At 45.5% G+C, this 17,023-nt stretch overlaps 1 protein-coding gene across 4 annotated transcripts in view; it reads right to left on the reverse strand.

The window, feature by feature from the left end:
• Nucleotides 1-17,023, reverse strand: part of SLC36A4 (solute carrier family 36 member 4) — a 219,076-nt gene that overhangs the window by 160,705 nt on the left and 41,348 nt on the right. For all 4 annotated transcript variants that reach the window (XM_039520287.1, XM_039520289.1, XM_039520288.1 and 1 more), the window contains exons 7-8: nucleotides 8,990-9,217; nucleotides 6,263-6,361 (exon numbers count right to left, since the gene is read on the reverse strand). In XM_039520287.1, the coding sequence (XP_039376221.1) occupies nucleotides 6,263-6,361; nucleotides 8,990-9,217 (327 nt within the window). The remainder of the gene's footprint in view (nucleotides 1-6,262; nucleotides 6,362-8,989; nucleotides 9,218-17,023) is intronic.

The raw sequence follows: 17,023 nt of genomic DNA on the forward strand, positions 1-17,023 counted from the left end.
ACTGATGAAGGTGCCTTGTAAGTCTCTAGAGCTCAGATGTCTTGAAGGCAAAATTCAAAGAAGTGGGTTTTTGTGATTTCTGGGCTCAATATGCTGACCAGTTTCAGAATAGCCTGAATCTAGCCATCTATCTTTTAACATTCGTATCAACTTACCTCTGCGAATTGAGGTTTTCTACCATGAACATTAAAAAAAAAAAAAAACCACCACAATCGCCTGACAAATGAACGTCTTCACCAGTGCATGACCTCCTGCAAACTACTCTTCACAAAGCTTGCCAGAGATCAGCGAGGTCACCTCTCCCACTAGAGATTGCCACAAACACAGATCATAATGTTGATTTATAAATTTTGTTAAAATATAGAAACACTAATACTTATGTTGCAATTTAGTTTATTGTCAGCTAAAGTTTTTTATTATAATTATTTTGTCAGCCTTCTGCGCAAATGGCCTGCCCCTTGTCATAAAACTCTCAAACCAGCCCACAGGTAGATCTAATTGAGTATCACTGATCTAGACCAGGGGTCGGAAACCTTTCAGAAGTGGTGTGCCAAGTCTTCATTTATTCACTCTAATTTAAGGTTTCTCGTGCCGGTAATACATTTTAATGTTTTTTAGAAGGTCTCTCTCTACAAGTCTATATATTATATAACTAAACTAGTGTTGTATTGTAAAATAAACAAGGGTTTCAAAATGTTTAAGAAGTTTCATTTAAAATTAAATTAAAACGTTGATCTTACGCCACCGGCCCGCTCAGCTCACCGCTGGTCTGGGGTTCTGTTCACCTAGGCCGGCAGTGGGCTGAGTGGGGCCTACGACCGGGACCCCAGCTGGGAAGGGTCTGGCAGCCAGAACCCCAGACCGGCAGCGGGCTGCATGGGGCCAGCAGCCGGGGCCCCAGACTGACAGTAGGCTGAGCAGCTCAGGGGTTCCATCCTCCGGATCCTGCCAGCCGGGATCCCAGCTGCCGGACCCACTCAGTCCGCTGCCAGTCTGGGATCGCGGCCCTGCCCACATACAGTGGGTACCTACCTTCTCCCTGGTTCTGGCCCATTCTCTTCCTCTCTCTGCACTGAGCTGAGGGTGGGAGTGGACCGAGCACAGAGCTGGGGGTGAAGGGTCTGGCCGGGAGCTAGAATGAGGGAGGGGGCTCAGGTTTGGGGCAGGAGGTTTGGGTGTGGGGGCACTTCCCTGGGAAGCTCCCATTTGGTGTGAGGGGTGCAGGTGAGAATGTGAGTGGGGGGGCAGGAGCTCCCATTTGGTGCTCAGGGTGGGGGTGGGGATGTGCAGGGTGCAGGGGATGAGGGGGGTGCAAGAGTCAGGGCAGAGGGCTGGGGGCATGTGAGGGGGATGCAGGTGTCAGGGTAGGGGGGCTGGGTATGTATGGGGGTGCCAGAGTCAGGGCTGGGGTCATGGGGGGGGGGTGAAAGAGTCAGAGGGCTGGGTGGTACAGGGCTCACGGCAGGGGCCTGGGGGTGTGGGGTGGTACAGGGCTCAGGGCAGAGGGCTGGCTGACTGCCCCCCCCCAAAACCCCAAGCCCCCCCGCTCCTTGTCCCAACTACACCCCCCCGGGATCCCACCCCCTATCTAAGCCTCCCTGCCCCTTGTCCCCTGACTGCCCCCCTAGGATCCTACCCCCTACCTGTCCCCTGACTGCCCCAACCCTTATCCACACCCCGCACCCAGACAGACCCCTGAACTCCCATGCCTATCTAACCGCTCCCACCCCTGACAGGACCCCAGAACTCTGGACCCATACAACACCTCCCCTGCTCCCTGCCTGCCCCAACCCCTCTCCACACCTCCGCCTCCTGACAGCCCCCCCAGAACTCCCGACTCATCCAACCCCCCTAGCTCCTTGTCTCCTGACCACCCCCTCCAGAGACCCCCACCCTAACTGCTCCCCAGGACCCTCCTTGCTCCCTGTCCCCTGACTGCCCTGATCCCTATCCACCCCTAAACAGACCCGGGACTCCCATGCCCCATCCAACCCCCTGCTCCTGACTGCCCCTCCAAAGACCCCGCCCCTAACCACCCCGGGATCCCACCCCCGATCCACCCCACCCTTCTCCCTGTCCGTTGACTGCCCCCACCCCTTACCCAAACCCCCCCCACCCCCCTTACCATGAGGCTCCCCGCTCATCTGGAGCCCTGCCACCGCCACGCGCAGCCCCGCCCCGCCCCACTCCTCAGAGCGCTGTGCGCGCGGCAGCAGGGCTCCAGATGAGTGGGGAGCCTCTTTCCCTCCCCACGGAGCCAAACGCTGCCCTGCAGGAGCACGCAGCCCCAGCCCCCAGAGCGCTGCGCGCAGCGGCAGGGCTCCAGGTGAAGAGGGGAAAGGCAGGGGAGGGGCTGGTGGCTTGCTGCGCTCTGGCCGGTGCTCTGGCCCAGGACCGCGGACCCCGCGGCTTGCCGCGTCGGCAGAATTTTTAATGGCACGCGTAGTCCCAACAGGCAGCTGCGTGCCATTAAAAATTGGCTTGCGTGCCATCTTTGGCACGCGTGCCATAGGTTTCCGACCCCTGATCTAGACCATCCCTGAGAGGTGTCTGTCTAACATGTTCTTAAAAGCCTCCAATGACAGAGATTCCACAACCTCCCAAGGTAATTTGTTCCAGTGCTTAACTACCATTACCGTTAGAAAGTTTTTCATAATATCTAAGCTAAATCTCCCTTGTTGCAGTTTAAGCCCGTTATTTCTTGTCCTGTGCTCAGTGGTTAAGGAAAATAAATTTATCACCCTTCTCTTTATAACAACCTTTTACCTACTTGAAGACTACTGTCATGTCATGCCTTCGCCCACCCCCACCCCTTCTCTTCTCCAGACTAAACAAACTCAATTGTTTCAATCTTTCCTCAGAGGTCATGTTTTCTAGCCCTTGATTCATTTTTGTTGCTCTCATCTCAATTTTCTCTTATTTGTCCATAACTTTCTCAAAATGTGGTGCCCAGAACTGGACACAACATTCCAGCTAAGGCCTTACTGGTGCTGAGTAGAGGGGAAGAATTATTTCTCATATCTTCCTTACAACATTCCTGCTAATATATCCCAAATTGGGGTTTTTTTGTGACAGTATTACCTTGTTGACTCAAATTTAGTTTGTTATCCACTGTAACCCCCAGATCCTTTTCTGCAGCACCCCTTCGTAGGCGCTTATTTCCCATTTTGTATCTGTGCAATTGATTATTCCTTCCTAAGTGTAGTACTTTGCATTTATCCTCTTGAATTTCATCCTATTTATTTCAGACCATTTCTCCAGTTTGTCAAGATCATTTTGAATTCTAATCCTGTCCTTCAAAGTGCCTGCCACCCCTCCCAGCTTGGTATTATCCACAAAATGTATTAGCACTCTCTGTATGCCAATAGCTAAATAATTTATAAAAATATTGAATAAAACTGAACCCAGGACAAATCCCTGTGGGACCCCACACAACTGCCCATCCAATTCAATTGTGGAACATTGATAACTACTCTCTGAGTACTGTTTTCCAACCAGTTGTGTACCCATAGGTTTGTCTAGCCTATATTTCTCTAGTTTATGAGAAGATCATGTGAGAGAGTATCAAAAGCCCCACTAAACTTGGGATATATCACATCTATTGCTTCTCCTATGCAAAAGGTTTGTTCAGAGAAGTGTAGCTTTATGAAACAAGTAAACACTACCCGGGAAGACCTGCCAGAATGAAATCCAATACAAGATTTTATGGAAATATAATATATGTTGATAGACCGCAATCAGAGAGAAGGTAGGCTAGGGTACCAAACTAATTAAATGGTAAATCTTTCCCCCCCACACACATGGATAGAGAGAGAGAGAGTGTATGAGTGTGTGAGAGAGAGAGAGAGAGAGAGAGAGTGTGTGTGTGAGAGAGAGAGAGAGAAAAAACGAAACTTTGTAGGAAACGTACCAGTTTTGACAAAACTTTCATCGAGAAAGGTTTCTCAGAGAGAGAAAAAGATTCATCCCAGAAAAGCCAACAGCCTAGTGGTCGGGGCACTCACCTGGGATGTGGGAGACCCAGTCAAAATCCCAAGTATTTGGACCTGGGTTCCATGTGAGTACCCTAACCACCAGGCTATTGGTTATTCTGGGGTTGGAGAGGTGCATGTGTGTGTGTGTGTCTCTCCTTGACCCCCCTCACTCCTCCCCCAGCCAAAAACTTCAAAAGGTCTCCATTTCATCCCAATATAGAATGGAAAAATTGTCAAAATCTCAAAAACATTCTGTGGGACAGAAAAACCATCTCTTACCCAGATCTAGCAATACTAGCTATTAAGGTTCCCTAACATGTTCCAATATAACCCCTCATTTTCAGCTGCTAATAATGTTGCCAGACTTCAACCATTCAGGTTGAAATCTTCCATGCTCATTCTCAACCTCACACTGATTTTTTTCTTATATGTTTAAGCAAAAATGATTCAGCCATGAGGTTTGACAAAACTACTTTTTTCCCCTTATGTTCATACATTTTTCACTATTTTTTGAATAGCTCTTTTCATTTATTTATTTGAATTTATAAAAATCAAGTATCTATTGGCATTCATCGCATACATTGGGAAGACACAAACACCACAACACTATCCATAAATATAGTCAAACCCAAAGTTCAGTCCACTCCTTCCTCAATAACCTGAGAAGAAAGAGGAAAGGTGAGGAGGTGTGCAGTGTGCCCAGAGGGTTCACAAATCTGGGCACTGGCAGACCAACGCTGATGGTCCCAAAGCAAGGAAGCCTCAGAGAGCATTGTGCCAGCAACCTTTTCTTCCATAAGTTGAGGAGGCCTCCAGCTTCAGTAACTGTGCTGATCTCCTCTGTGGCAATAAAGCATAGGTGGGCAAACTACGGCCCGCGGGACCCTCCTGCCTGGCCCCTGAGCTCCTGGCCCGGGAGGCTAGCCCCGGCCCCTCCCCTGCAGCCTCAGCTCACTGCACCGCCGGCGCAATGCTCTGGGCAGTGGGGCTGCGAGCTCTTGCCAGGCCGCGGCTCGGCAGCTGCGCTGCTCAACCCGGTGCTCTGTGCTGCATGGTGGCGTGGCTGGCTCCAGCTGGGCAGCACGGCTGCCTGTCCTGGTGCTCTGGGCGGCACGGCAGTGGCGCCGCTAGCCACCGGTGCTCCAGGGAGCGCGGTAAGGGGGTGGGGGGGGCTGGATAGAGGGCAGGGGAGTTCGGGGCGGTGGGGGGGGGGGTGGGATAGGGCACGGGGCGGTCAGAGGACGGGGAACAGGGGTTCCAGGGAGGCAGTCAGGAAAGAGAAGGAGGTTGGATAGGGCGGCAGGTGGCAGTCGGGGCTGGGGTTCTGGGGACGGTCAGGGAGAAAGGATGGTTGGATGGGGCAGGGGTCCCTGGAGGAGCAGTCAGGAAAGAGAAGGGGGATTGGATAGGGTGGCGGGGGGCAGTCGGGCAGGGGGTCCGGGGGCGGTCAGGGGACAAGGAGTGAGGGACGGATGGATGGGTCAGGGGGTTCGGGGTGGGGGACTGTCAGGGGGCGAGATGCAGTGGGGCTCAGATAGGGGGTGGGGGCCAGGCCACACCTGGCTGTTTGGGGAGGCACAGCCTCCTCTAACTGGCCCTTCATACAATTTCGGAAACTCGATGTGGCCCTCAGGCCAAAAAGTATGCCCACCCCTGCAGTAAAGCATGGGGAGTCTCTCAAGTAAGCAGGTTTCAAACCACTTAGAGATTGAGAGGTTAAAATCGACACCTTGAATTCCACCTGGATGCTTACTGGAAGCAAATATAAGTATCCCAGAGCACTGGTTTAATCATGTTCTCCCAAAATGTAACTGCAGTTAATAAGCATCCCGCAGGATTCCGTGTAAGCCATAGTTCTGAATGGTCCCCAGGTTGAACAGTGCACTACAGCAATCTCAGTCTGAGGTGACAAAGCCATTGAGGTGACAAAGAAAAGGATAACTGTGGCATAGTCTGTATCACAAAGATGCCCCTGATGCCAAGGGGAGGTACAATGCAGCCCCATGGGTCCTCCAGTACCCTCACTTCCTGTGGAAAGCCATGGACACAGCTGGCTTAGCATGTCCCAGGGCTTCCTTCCCCCACCACAGCCCTACAAACCTGCCTGCACCCAGAGCTTTCCACAGGGCTGTACAACAAAAGTTGTCCATAAGCGGCATGCTTGATTGCAATAGCTGAATCCCATTAACGTCAATGGGATGGGCAAAATATTGCTATTAACTGAAAGTTAATAATGGGATTGCTCATAATCAGTCACTGTATTTAGATTTGTACAGCTGAACACTTACCACACCGATGCCTTCAAAAGCAAATATGGCAGTACCAAAAAAAAGGGGATATTTCTTCCAATCAGCCACAGGGGGAAGTTTTCGAGGATCAGATATATCCTGGTGAGAAAAAAAGACAACATCATCACATACTGTATATCAGCATTTCCCACACTTTTGAAAGCGAAGCACCTCTCCGGGAAAATAAACCCAATCACATTTTCCCTGCCCCCCACAACATCATCATGTGGTATCAACAGCCTGCACAGTTTAAAATGTAACCAATACCTGCTGCTCCTTGCCCACATCTCCTCCTCTCCCCAGCTAGTCCTCTGCCCACTTGCAGTTGGGAAATGCTGGTGTAGATATTTGTAATATGATAGTTAACAACATTTTAAATGGCAGCATTGTTCACTCCTGGAGAAATTCTGCACCACCACGCAATGCAGAATTTTGCAGAAATTCATGTTCTGTGCACAGAATTTCCTTTTTTCCCTCACACTGCAGAGATGTTGGCAGCCACGAGGGGCCACTGGACCCGGCAGAGCCTACCTCGCAAATAGAAGACAAAGCCAGGAGGAGTGGGATGGAACTGGAGGGTTCCCAGCAGCTGCAGTACCCTGCACGTCCCGATAAAGGAAGGGGGCAGTGTGCAGGAAACTCCATGCAAGCCCAGAACCCAGCATCAGAATGTTTCTTCCTGTGGATCCCTGGACTCTAGGAGGTAGGGTTGCCAACTTTGGTTGGATGAATTCCTGGAGGTTTCACCACATCCATTATATTTCATTAAAGATTAATCTTTAATTCCTGGGGACTCCAGAACAATTCTGGAGGGTTGGCAACCCTACTAGGAGGGTAGGGGGATAGGGGACATGAGTGCCTCGGCCGGGGGTGTGTGGCTGGGTTCTGGGGAGGGATGAGTGTCTGGGCCAGCAGGGTGCATGTCTGGGCGGGGGGGTATGAGTGTCTAGGCTGGAGGGGGGGGGTGTGCGGCTGGGGTCTTGGGGTTAGGAGGTGTGTCTGGGCTGGGGGGGTGCAGTGGCTGGGCTCAGGTGGGGAGAGTGTGAGTATCTTGAACAGGGGGTACAGCAGCTGGCCTCTGAGGGTGGGGAGGGGGTATCAGTGTCTGGGCCAGGGAGGGCCCCACTGCTGGCCTCTGGGGAGGAAAGGGCAGGAGTGTCTGGGCTGGGGCTGACCCATAGCTGGTCTCTGGTGAGGGATTGTGAGTGTCTGGCCCCATGGCTAGGCTCTGGGGGAGGGAGGAGGCAGAGAACCTGGAACTGGTTGCCGTAGGGGTTTCTTTAACTCTCTACTCCCAAGGGAGAGAGAGAGAGAGAGAGAGTGTGAGTGTGAGTGTGAGTGTGAGTATTGTTACAGACATACTTGCTGACAGGTATTTTGAAATATATTACCAAAATAATTGAAATTTGTGTGATTTTATTGTGTTATATTGACAAAATTTGCAGAATTTTACAGAATTTTCAAATACTGTGCACAGAATTTTTAATTTTTTGGCACAGAATTCCCCCAGGAGTAATTGTTAACTATTATTGGTAACTGAGTTAGCATCCTTTGCTATGAATGGGGCAGTTCACATCTAAGGGCTATTGTTTCAGTCTCTTCAAACTTGGACAGACATTCCTGCATTAGGGCTGGTCTACACTACAAAATTAGGTCAGCTTAACTATGTCCTTCAGGACTGTGAAGAATTTCATGCCCTATGGGATGTAATTAAGGTGACCTAAACCCCGGTGTAGACACTGTTAGGTCAAAGGAAGAATTTCCATCGCTGTGTTAAGTGTGTATACAGCAGCTGAAGCATGGCAGCTGTGCCACTGTAGTGTTTCTAGTGTAGACGTACCCGCAGTTACACTAGCTTCACCTTTTGAAGGTTTTCTTCACAACCATAATAGCTACAGACTCTGGAGAATATTTAATTGTTCTGTCTTTGCCTTTGCCCCAACTCAACCCTCCCACTGGCTATCTTTCTTGCCAATCAGTGCGGGGCACACATCACACTATGGGAAACAGTGCTGTACATAAAGTAGCACTTCTATTTTTCCAATATCATCTTAAGCCAAGGGTAACCTTGGCAAACTCTTTTGAACTCTGGTCACAAATCTTGTGAGGTTTTTTAAAAAAAAAAATGTGAATTTTTGTTTTCATCGCATGATTCAGCTTGCTTTATACAAATCTCTCAAGATGCCTTTTAGTATCATGGCAACAATTCAGTACATGCAACAATTATTCAACTGCTTAAAAGCAGAAAGTTTGCAACATGTGATCTAAATGAGAAGTCCACAAATTTTCAGTGCTGTGTTTTGGAGAGACACTAGAATTAAGTGTTACAGTTGAAATTGCTGCTCTGTTGAACTGAAGGGACAGGCAGTGGAAAAAGAATCCCCAAAACTGCAGGTGACATGCATGGAAGATAACTTTTTCACACTGAAGGGGCAAAAGTTCTTTAAAACGTGTACTTTTTTATTTTACTGCCTTAATGGCAGGAGCAATTAGTATGCACTTTCCGTTCTTTTTTAAAGTCCAATTTCCCATAAACATCACATCCTTAAAAGGCTCTCTCTCAGGCACTTTTTAAATACCCATCACTTTAGTACCTACAGAATAAGCCATGCTGTGTGAAAGTTAGGTTAATAAATATAAATCTAATAGTCATTTGACATTACATACAAATTCCAAAAGAGATGTTGCATCTTCACAAAACAATGGGCATGGGGAATGTATACTCACTCGAACGATGTACTGGTAAATAATTACCAGGCTGACAGCCATGGAAATATTGGCAAGGAACGAAAGCATAGACAGATTCTTAAGATCACGAATGAAGACCAGAAGGATAATAAATGGCAGAAAACACAGCATGTATATTCGTAAATCAACACTCCTTTTCTCAGAGAGACCACTGGTACTAGTGTCATTCATGGGTACACTCCTGTTTTCCAAAAATCCTTCATGGACCTGGAGGGAAGATGTTTTTAAAAACATCAGCAGCACTGTATTTTATGTGAATGAATACATTTGTTATACCTTTAAAATCCCAGCTATAACATTTAAAGGAGCTTAAGGGAGAGTTAGACACCCAACTCCTACTGACTTTCAATAGGAGTTGGACACTTGACTTCCCAGTTAAGTTAAAGCAATAGTCTTGGCTACACTCAAACTTGCAACAGTTTAATTAAACAGTTTTTAACTGGTGCAAACCCAGCTGTCCATATATCAATTTAAAAGTGGGTTATTTCTGTTCAACTTAAACTTGTTCCCAATCAACTTAAGCTAAACTCAAAAAGCCATTCCTATACTGAGATAAGAGTCCATCCAGAGGTTTGCACTTGTTGAACAGAACTGGTTTAGATTAAACATGTACAACTCTCCTTGTAGTCAAGTCTTAAATATTCCTGGATTCCATATAATAAGACTGCAATTGCCCAATGTTATTCAAAAGACTATGCATGTAAAAATTCACAATTGTTGTTATGCATTGGAAAATATTTAACATGATCAACAGTGTTAAAATTTGTTTTATGAAAATCACATCAATTTATGGCATGACTGCTGTGACCAAAAGCAGTGGTAGGCCAAAGCATTTGAGGGCACAGCCTGCATCCCTCAGAACAGTAAGAGTTTCATTCCATTTTCTTTAAAACTTATAGTGGCTTTTTCCTTTAGAACGGGTGATCTCTTTTTAATCATTTTCCCACCATATTCTTCCATCCTGTACCCCCAGTATCTGATGAGGTTAGTTTGCTCGCATTGCAGAAAGCCTTAAACTGGTAGACTTGAGAAAAGAAATATAAAAAAAGATGTAAAGTTATTACCATATGTACTTGTTCATAAGCCGACCCCCTTCTCTGGTGCTTCTCTTTTTTACTAAAAAAATTCGGCTTATGAACAGGTATAGAGAGGGAGAGGTGGGACACAGTCCCTCCCCCCAACAGAAGGAGCAAGGAGAGGCAGCACAGCCAGCAGAGCCAGAAGGGAAGAGGCCAGAGGCTATGCTGCTCTCTCCCCAGCCTCTGAAGCAGCTGCAGCCCTGGGGCTGGCAGGCTTCAGCCATGCTGCTCGGCCCCACCCCCCAAAGCAGGCTGTGGCTGTGCCACCCAGCCCGCTGGAGCACGCTGGGGCCGTGCTGCCCGGCCCAGCCCGCTGGAACATGAGGCTGCACCGCCCAGTCTGGCCCACCGCAGCAGGCTGTGACTGCGCTGCCCAGCCTGCCAGAGCAGCTCCAGCCAGGCCAAAGACATCCTCCTCTGGCCCTCCCCAGATAAGGTGGGAAGGGATGGGATGGGGAGAGTGTGGGGGTCCTGGGCTAGGGGTGGGGTCATGTGGGGGGTGGTCACAGGGGTTACTCCCCTGACCCCCAGCTTCTCCCCCCAAAAACATTTCCCCACCAGTTGCTGCCCCGGTCTGTCAGGGTAAGCAGCTGGTGCACCTTAGGTTTACCTCCGTGCCTGCGGATGCTTGAGGTAAACAAACCATCTCAGCCCACCAGCAGCTTATCCTGATGGCCCGGGAGACAAAGTTTGCTGACCCCTGAATTATAGGGTTGGCTTATGAATGAGTCATAAAAATTTTCCATTTTTACTTATCCATCTTGGAGGGGTTGGCTTATAAACGACCCAGCTTATGATCTAGTATATATGGTAATTCTATATGATGTGAATAGAAACAAGCATAACTGAGAAGTCAATGGTCCGAAACTCAAAACAACTGTAGACAATAACCTGCCTTCTAAGCACCAAGAGAGACAAGGTGGATAAGGTAATATCTTTTATTGGACCAGCTTCTGTTAGTGAGAGAGAAAAGCTCGAAAGCTTCTCTCTCTTATCTACAAAAGTTGGTGCAATAAAAGATATTACTTCCCCCACCTTGTCTCTCTCGTATCCTGGGACTGATATAGCTACAACACCACTTCTAAATACCAAATCAGCCAACCATGCTACCATAGTCACAGTCTGAACATCTGACACAAAACTATAGCTCAGAGAATGTACTGTGAAATTAGAGCTACTCTAGTCTCACAGATAAAGCATATTTATAATAATATGTGAGCATTATGGTCCTGTTTATCTACTTCAGAGGTGTTAAAAGAATTAATTAGTCAACATTTGAACAATGCTTTTCACATGTGTACTGCTATACAAGAGCTACTTACATGTACAAAAGAAACAAAGATACCACTGAGCCTCTTAACAGAAAACACTTTCAGCAATACTAGGGAGTACCAGTGTCATGTTCCAGAGTATATGTAGTCACATTAGTACTAATAAAGACAATTTGATAGAACACCAATAGTCAATGCATCGGTGCACACAGTGAAAGAAAATACAATTTTCTGTACTGTAGATGCACTGTTTTCCAGTCATAAGTGACATGGTAATCAGGTTTCTAAATTAAGCATATTAATGAAGTGCATTGCTATGTCATTGGTGAGTTTTATGGTCATCATCAAGACCCCTCATAAGAACAGCCATAATAGGTCAGATCAATGGTCAATCTACCAAGTACCTGTCTTCCAACAGTGGATGGTGCCAGATGCTTCAGAGAGAATGATCAGAACAGGGCAATTTATCGAGTGATCCATGCCCTGCTGTCCAGTCACAGCTTCTGACAGTCAGATGTTTAGGGACACCCAAAACATGGGGTTGTGTCCCTCACAGTCTTGACTAGTAGCCATTTATGGACCTATCCACCATGAATTAATCTAATTCGTTTTTGAACCCAGTTATATTTGTGGCCTCCACAGCATCCCCTGACAACAAGAAACACAAGTTGACTGTGCATTGTGTGAAGTACTTCCTTTTGTTAGTTTTAAACCTGCTGCCTATTAATTTCATTGGGTGACCCCTGCTTCTTGTGTTATGTGAAGGGGTAAATAACACTTCCTTATTCACTTTCTCCACACCAGTCATGATTTTACAGACCTCTATCATATCCCCCCCTTAGTTGTTTTTTTTCCCCCTAAAATGAACAGCCCTAGTCTTTTTAATCTCTGCTTGTATGGAAGCTGTTTTATATCTCAACTCATTATTGTTTCCCTTCTCTGAACCTTTTTCCAATTCTAATATATCTTTGTTGAGACGGGGCTACCAAAACTGCATGTAGCATTCACGGTGTGAGAATACCAGGGACTTGTATAGTGCATTATGATGTTTTCTATCTTATTATCTATCCCTTTCCTAATCATAGAAGATTAGGGTTGGAAGAGACCTCAGGAGGTCATCTAGTCCAACCCCCTGCTCAAAGCAGGATCAACGCCAACTAAATCATCCCAGCCAAGCCTTTGTCAAGCCGGGCCTTAAAAACCTTTAAGAATGGAGATTCCACCACCTCCCTAGGCAACTCATTCCAGTGTTTCACCACCCTCCTAGTGAAATAGTTTTTCTTAATATCCAACCTACACCTGTCCCACTGCATCTTGAGACCATTGCTCCTTGTTCTGTCATCTGCTACCACTGAGAACAGCTGAGCTCCATCCTCTTTGGAACCCACCCCCCCTTCAGGTAATTGAAGGCTGTGATCAAATCTCCCTTCGCTCTTCTCTTCTGCAGACTAAACTAGCCCAGTTCCCTCAGCCTCTCCTTGTAAAACGTGCGCCGCAGCACCCTGATCATTTTCATTGCCCTCCGCTGGACTGTCTACAATTTGTCCATATCCTTTCTCGGGGGGCCCAAAGCTGGACGCAGTACTCCAGATGTGGTCAGATGGTTCCTAACATTCAGTTAGTTTTTTTATTGCACATTGAGCAGCTCTTTTCAGAGTTGGAGAACTATCCACAATAACTCCAAGATCTCTTTGTTGAGAGGTAACAGCTAATTTAAACCCAATCATTTTGTATGTATAGTTGGGATTATGTTTTCCGATGTGCATTACTTTGCATTTATCAATACTGAATTTCACCTGCCACTTTCTTGCACAGTCACCCAGTTTTGGGAGATCCCTTTGTAACTTTTCACTGTCAGCTTTGGACTTAACTATCTTTAGTAATTTTGTATCTTCTGCAAAAACTGTGCAACCTGTTTACCCCTTTTTCCAGATTATATATGAATATGCTGAACAGAACTGGTCCCAGTACAGATCCTTGGGGAACTCCACTATTTACCTCTCTCCACTGTGAAAACTGACCATATATTCCTACTCTTTGCCTCCTATCTTTTAACCAATTACTGATCCATGAGAGGACCTTCCCTCTTATCCCATGTCTGCTTACTTTGCCTAAGAGCCTTTGGTGAAGGAACTTGTCAAAGGCTTTCTAAAACTCCAAGTACACTATACACATTAGATCAACCTTGTCCATATGTTTGTTGACATCCTTCGAAGAATTCTAAACAATTGGTGGGACATGACTTTCCTTTACAAAACCTTGTGACTCTTCCCCAACATATCATGTTCATCTACATGTCTGATAATTCTGTTCTTTACTATAGTTTCAACCAAGTCTACAGCCTTTTTAAAAAACTGGCATTACATTAGTAATACTCCAGTCATCTGGCACAGAAGCTAATTTAAGCAATAGGTTACATACCATAGTTACTAGTCCTGGCATTTCATATTTGAGTTCCTTCAGAGCTGTTGGGTGAATACCATCAAGTCCTGGTGATTTATCACTGTTTAAATTTATCAGTTTGTCCCAAAATGTATTTGACACCTCAATCTGGGACAGTTCCTCAGATTTGTCACCTAAACAAAATGGCTCAAGTGTGGGAATTTCCCTCACATCCTCTGCAGTGAAGATCAATACAATGAATTCATTTAGTTTCTCCACAACTGCCTTGTCTTCCTTGACTCCCTCGAGCATATTCCATTACAAGATGGACCTAAAATCTGCAGCAAGGGACTCTAGTTTCCACAACATCCAAGTGAGGCAGACTAGAAAGCTTATGGAAGCTATAAATAAGTTGGTACAGTCACCCATGTTATTTATTTTGATGCCAAATGTCAATTGTATTAGTTTGCCGCAACACATTCAGTCTACACAGCTGCAGGGTTTTGTACCGACAATTAATAACTATACTAAATGGGCTTTATTTGTTTGTGGGGTGAGGTGGAAGAAAGGTAGACCTAGAGATTTTGTTAGCTGAGCTGTTATGAGCATCTGGATAGGAACGAGATACAGTTTGGGGCTGTAAAGCAAATCAGGAAAAGTGTTGGCATTTAAATTGTCAGCTTGGATAAGATTCAGAATTAACTGCCCACTGAAGATTAATGGGACCTTTCACTCTTCTTATTCCTATTGTTTCAGGTTGTCTGCAAACTCAAGCAGACAAAAATTCCTTTTTTTTAAAATACTTGTTGCAACCATAAGAGCTAAAAAGAATGATTTATTAATGGAAAGCTAAGGACACAGCTCAGCAGAAGGGGATGGATATTCCAGCAACCATGGAATACACAGGATTCTAGTCATTACTAGTACACTAACTGATCTGATCCTGCAAGATATTGAGCGTCCTCTGTAAAGTACCCTTCAACTCCTGCTGAAATTAATGGAAAATGAGGGGGGCTCAGAATACCTGAAGCCTGTGTTCTTAGAAAGCTACTGCAAAGAGTTAACTAAATCTAGACATGAAAGATTAAATTTCCTACAAGCTTCTCTCACTACAAATTGCATAAACTGTTTAACATTTCCCAATTTCAGTGAATTCACTGCAATTGCCTCTTTGTGCTGGCCAGTAGTGTGACAGACAGCTAGCAAAGCTGCTATTTCCCTAAAGTCATCTGAAGTAAACTTCCTGTTCCAAATCTCATTCGCCAATAGTAAACTTAAAATAAAAATACAGAGCAAGTCACTGTCCAAAAGCTTTAGCTACCTTTCACTTATACAAGAAAGTCTTGAGCAATTGCTCTTTCACTTACAAACACATACACAGCCAGAGATGCTCCATACATAAGAACATAGGCTGGGATTCTCTAAGAAATCCAATGGCTTTGGGGCATGTCACTCCCTTAGGTTCCTTTGAACATCTCAGCTACCATAAATATTTAATATAATATACAGCATTCGAGCAGTGGAAGCACACACATGCTTGCTATGCTAACATACCTTGCACCATATATAAATATTTTAGCCTGTTATGACATTCCAAAATGCATCCTGCTATTAAATAGATACGGCAGATAGAGACATTGCAAGGACAGAATGGTAACCTTTTTAAAACCCTGCAGTTTTAATTTAACTTTCTGACAAAAATAATTTCAAGTATTTTTTCTCCTCTTTAAACCAAAAGAATTTTTTTTAAAGAAATCCATACACACAATTTTCACTTTATACAGACAGACCTCAGTAAGGAGTTCCTAAAAAACAGAGATCTCTGTAGTTTTTCTATTAGCTGAATTACAAATAAAGTGGTGCTTATTGGGAAAACGTTGCTTGAGTTCACAATGTTTTATATTTCATAAATCATTAGGGAAGTTCAAATATTTTCCGATCCTTACATGGCACCCATGCTATGGTATCTGAACACCTTTCACCTTTATGTTATGTCACAAGGGGGTGGTCATATTAATGTCTTTCATATTTACTCATCCTGTGTTTGGCTGACAGACACAACGGGCTCATGTACCCACAAAGATACACCACGTGTACACACATACAAATAATCCACTACTGTCCTTTGATGAACACTGATGCAGATATCTGCAAAGTGATAGCTAACAAACACTACCACACTCTGGGATACCCAAATCCAAAGCTGTAATCTCCAGAGGTGGCCAGAGCAATCAACACAAGTTGTTAGTGCTTGGTGTGAGATGTCTGCCTTCTGCTCCCCCAAATCTGTCAATGTGTCTCCAGAGTAGTACGGTTATCCCTCCTAAGCTTCTGACATTTCCCCAGAGTTGGGGGAGCAGAGGCCTTGCCATTACTATGAGAGTCTGAAGCATATATTTTCCCGTAGAAGGAGTTTATATAGGTAAGGGACAAGAGGACGGAGACACAGTATGAACACTGCCCCTTTTTGAAGGCAACCTCTAATGGCAGAAGAAAGTGAGAGAGAAGAACCATTAATGAAGGCTAATTCTACCAGGGGAGACTAGGCCCTTACAAACAGGTAAGCAATCTGTAAGAAACTAAGAAGGTTAAATAAAAGCAGGTATTTTTTAGCATCCTTTAATGAAAATAGATCATTCGACTGCAGTTGAGGGCAATATTAAACAATATCACCTGTTACTTCCTTTCAGAAAATATTTTTCCTGATGTTCACCTCAGTCAATACTTGTACATTGTATCCCTGCCACCGGGAAACACAGTGTAGTTTCTGTTTGCTAATTAAACCTACCTGACATTTGCGGTGCTTAAAAAACCTCACTTTACCAAGGCACTTTTCCTTCCAGTTCGGGACCAAAAGAAATTTTAAAATGTCAGAATTTCCCATGGAAAGAGAATTCTGAGTTTCAGCCAGGTTTAATATTGAAATTTATACTTTTGCATAAGCTAAGCTAGATAAGGCAGATTCACCTGCAGTTAGAAAATGAATACACAATGGGGAAAGGGGAATAAGCTATGCAAGCACAAGGTACCTTTATAGCAGTATAACTGTCCCCATACTAAATGCTGTACTAGTATAACTATTTGAGGTTAAAAAAAAATATCACACCCCTAATCAAAATAGTTTTGGAACAAAAACTGTGCAAAGACTAGACCTAAAGCTTTGTCTAGACAAGTCGTCTGAGATGGCCACTGAAGTCACATTGACCCTTGATAGCTTCCTTTCAAAGATGGAGTCACCAATCTCAAAGACCACATTTCAGATACCACCCTGCCCAACATGT

Source organism: Mauremys reevesii, linkage group 1 (assembly GCF_016161935.1).
Source record: "Mauremys reevesii isolate NIE-2019 linkage group 1, ASM1616193v1, whole genome shotgun sequence".
NCBI lineage: Eukaryota > Metazoa > Chordata > Testudines > Geoemydidae > Mauremys > Mauremys reevesii.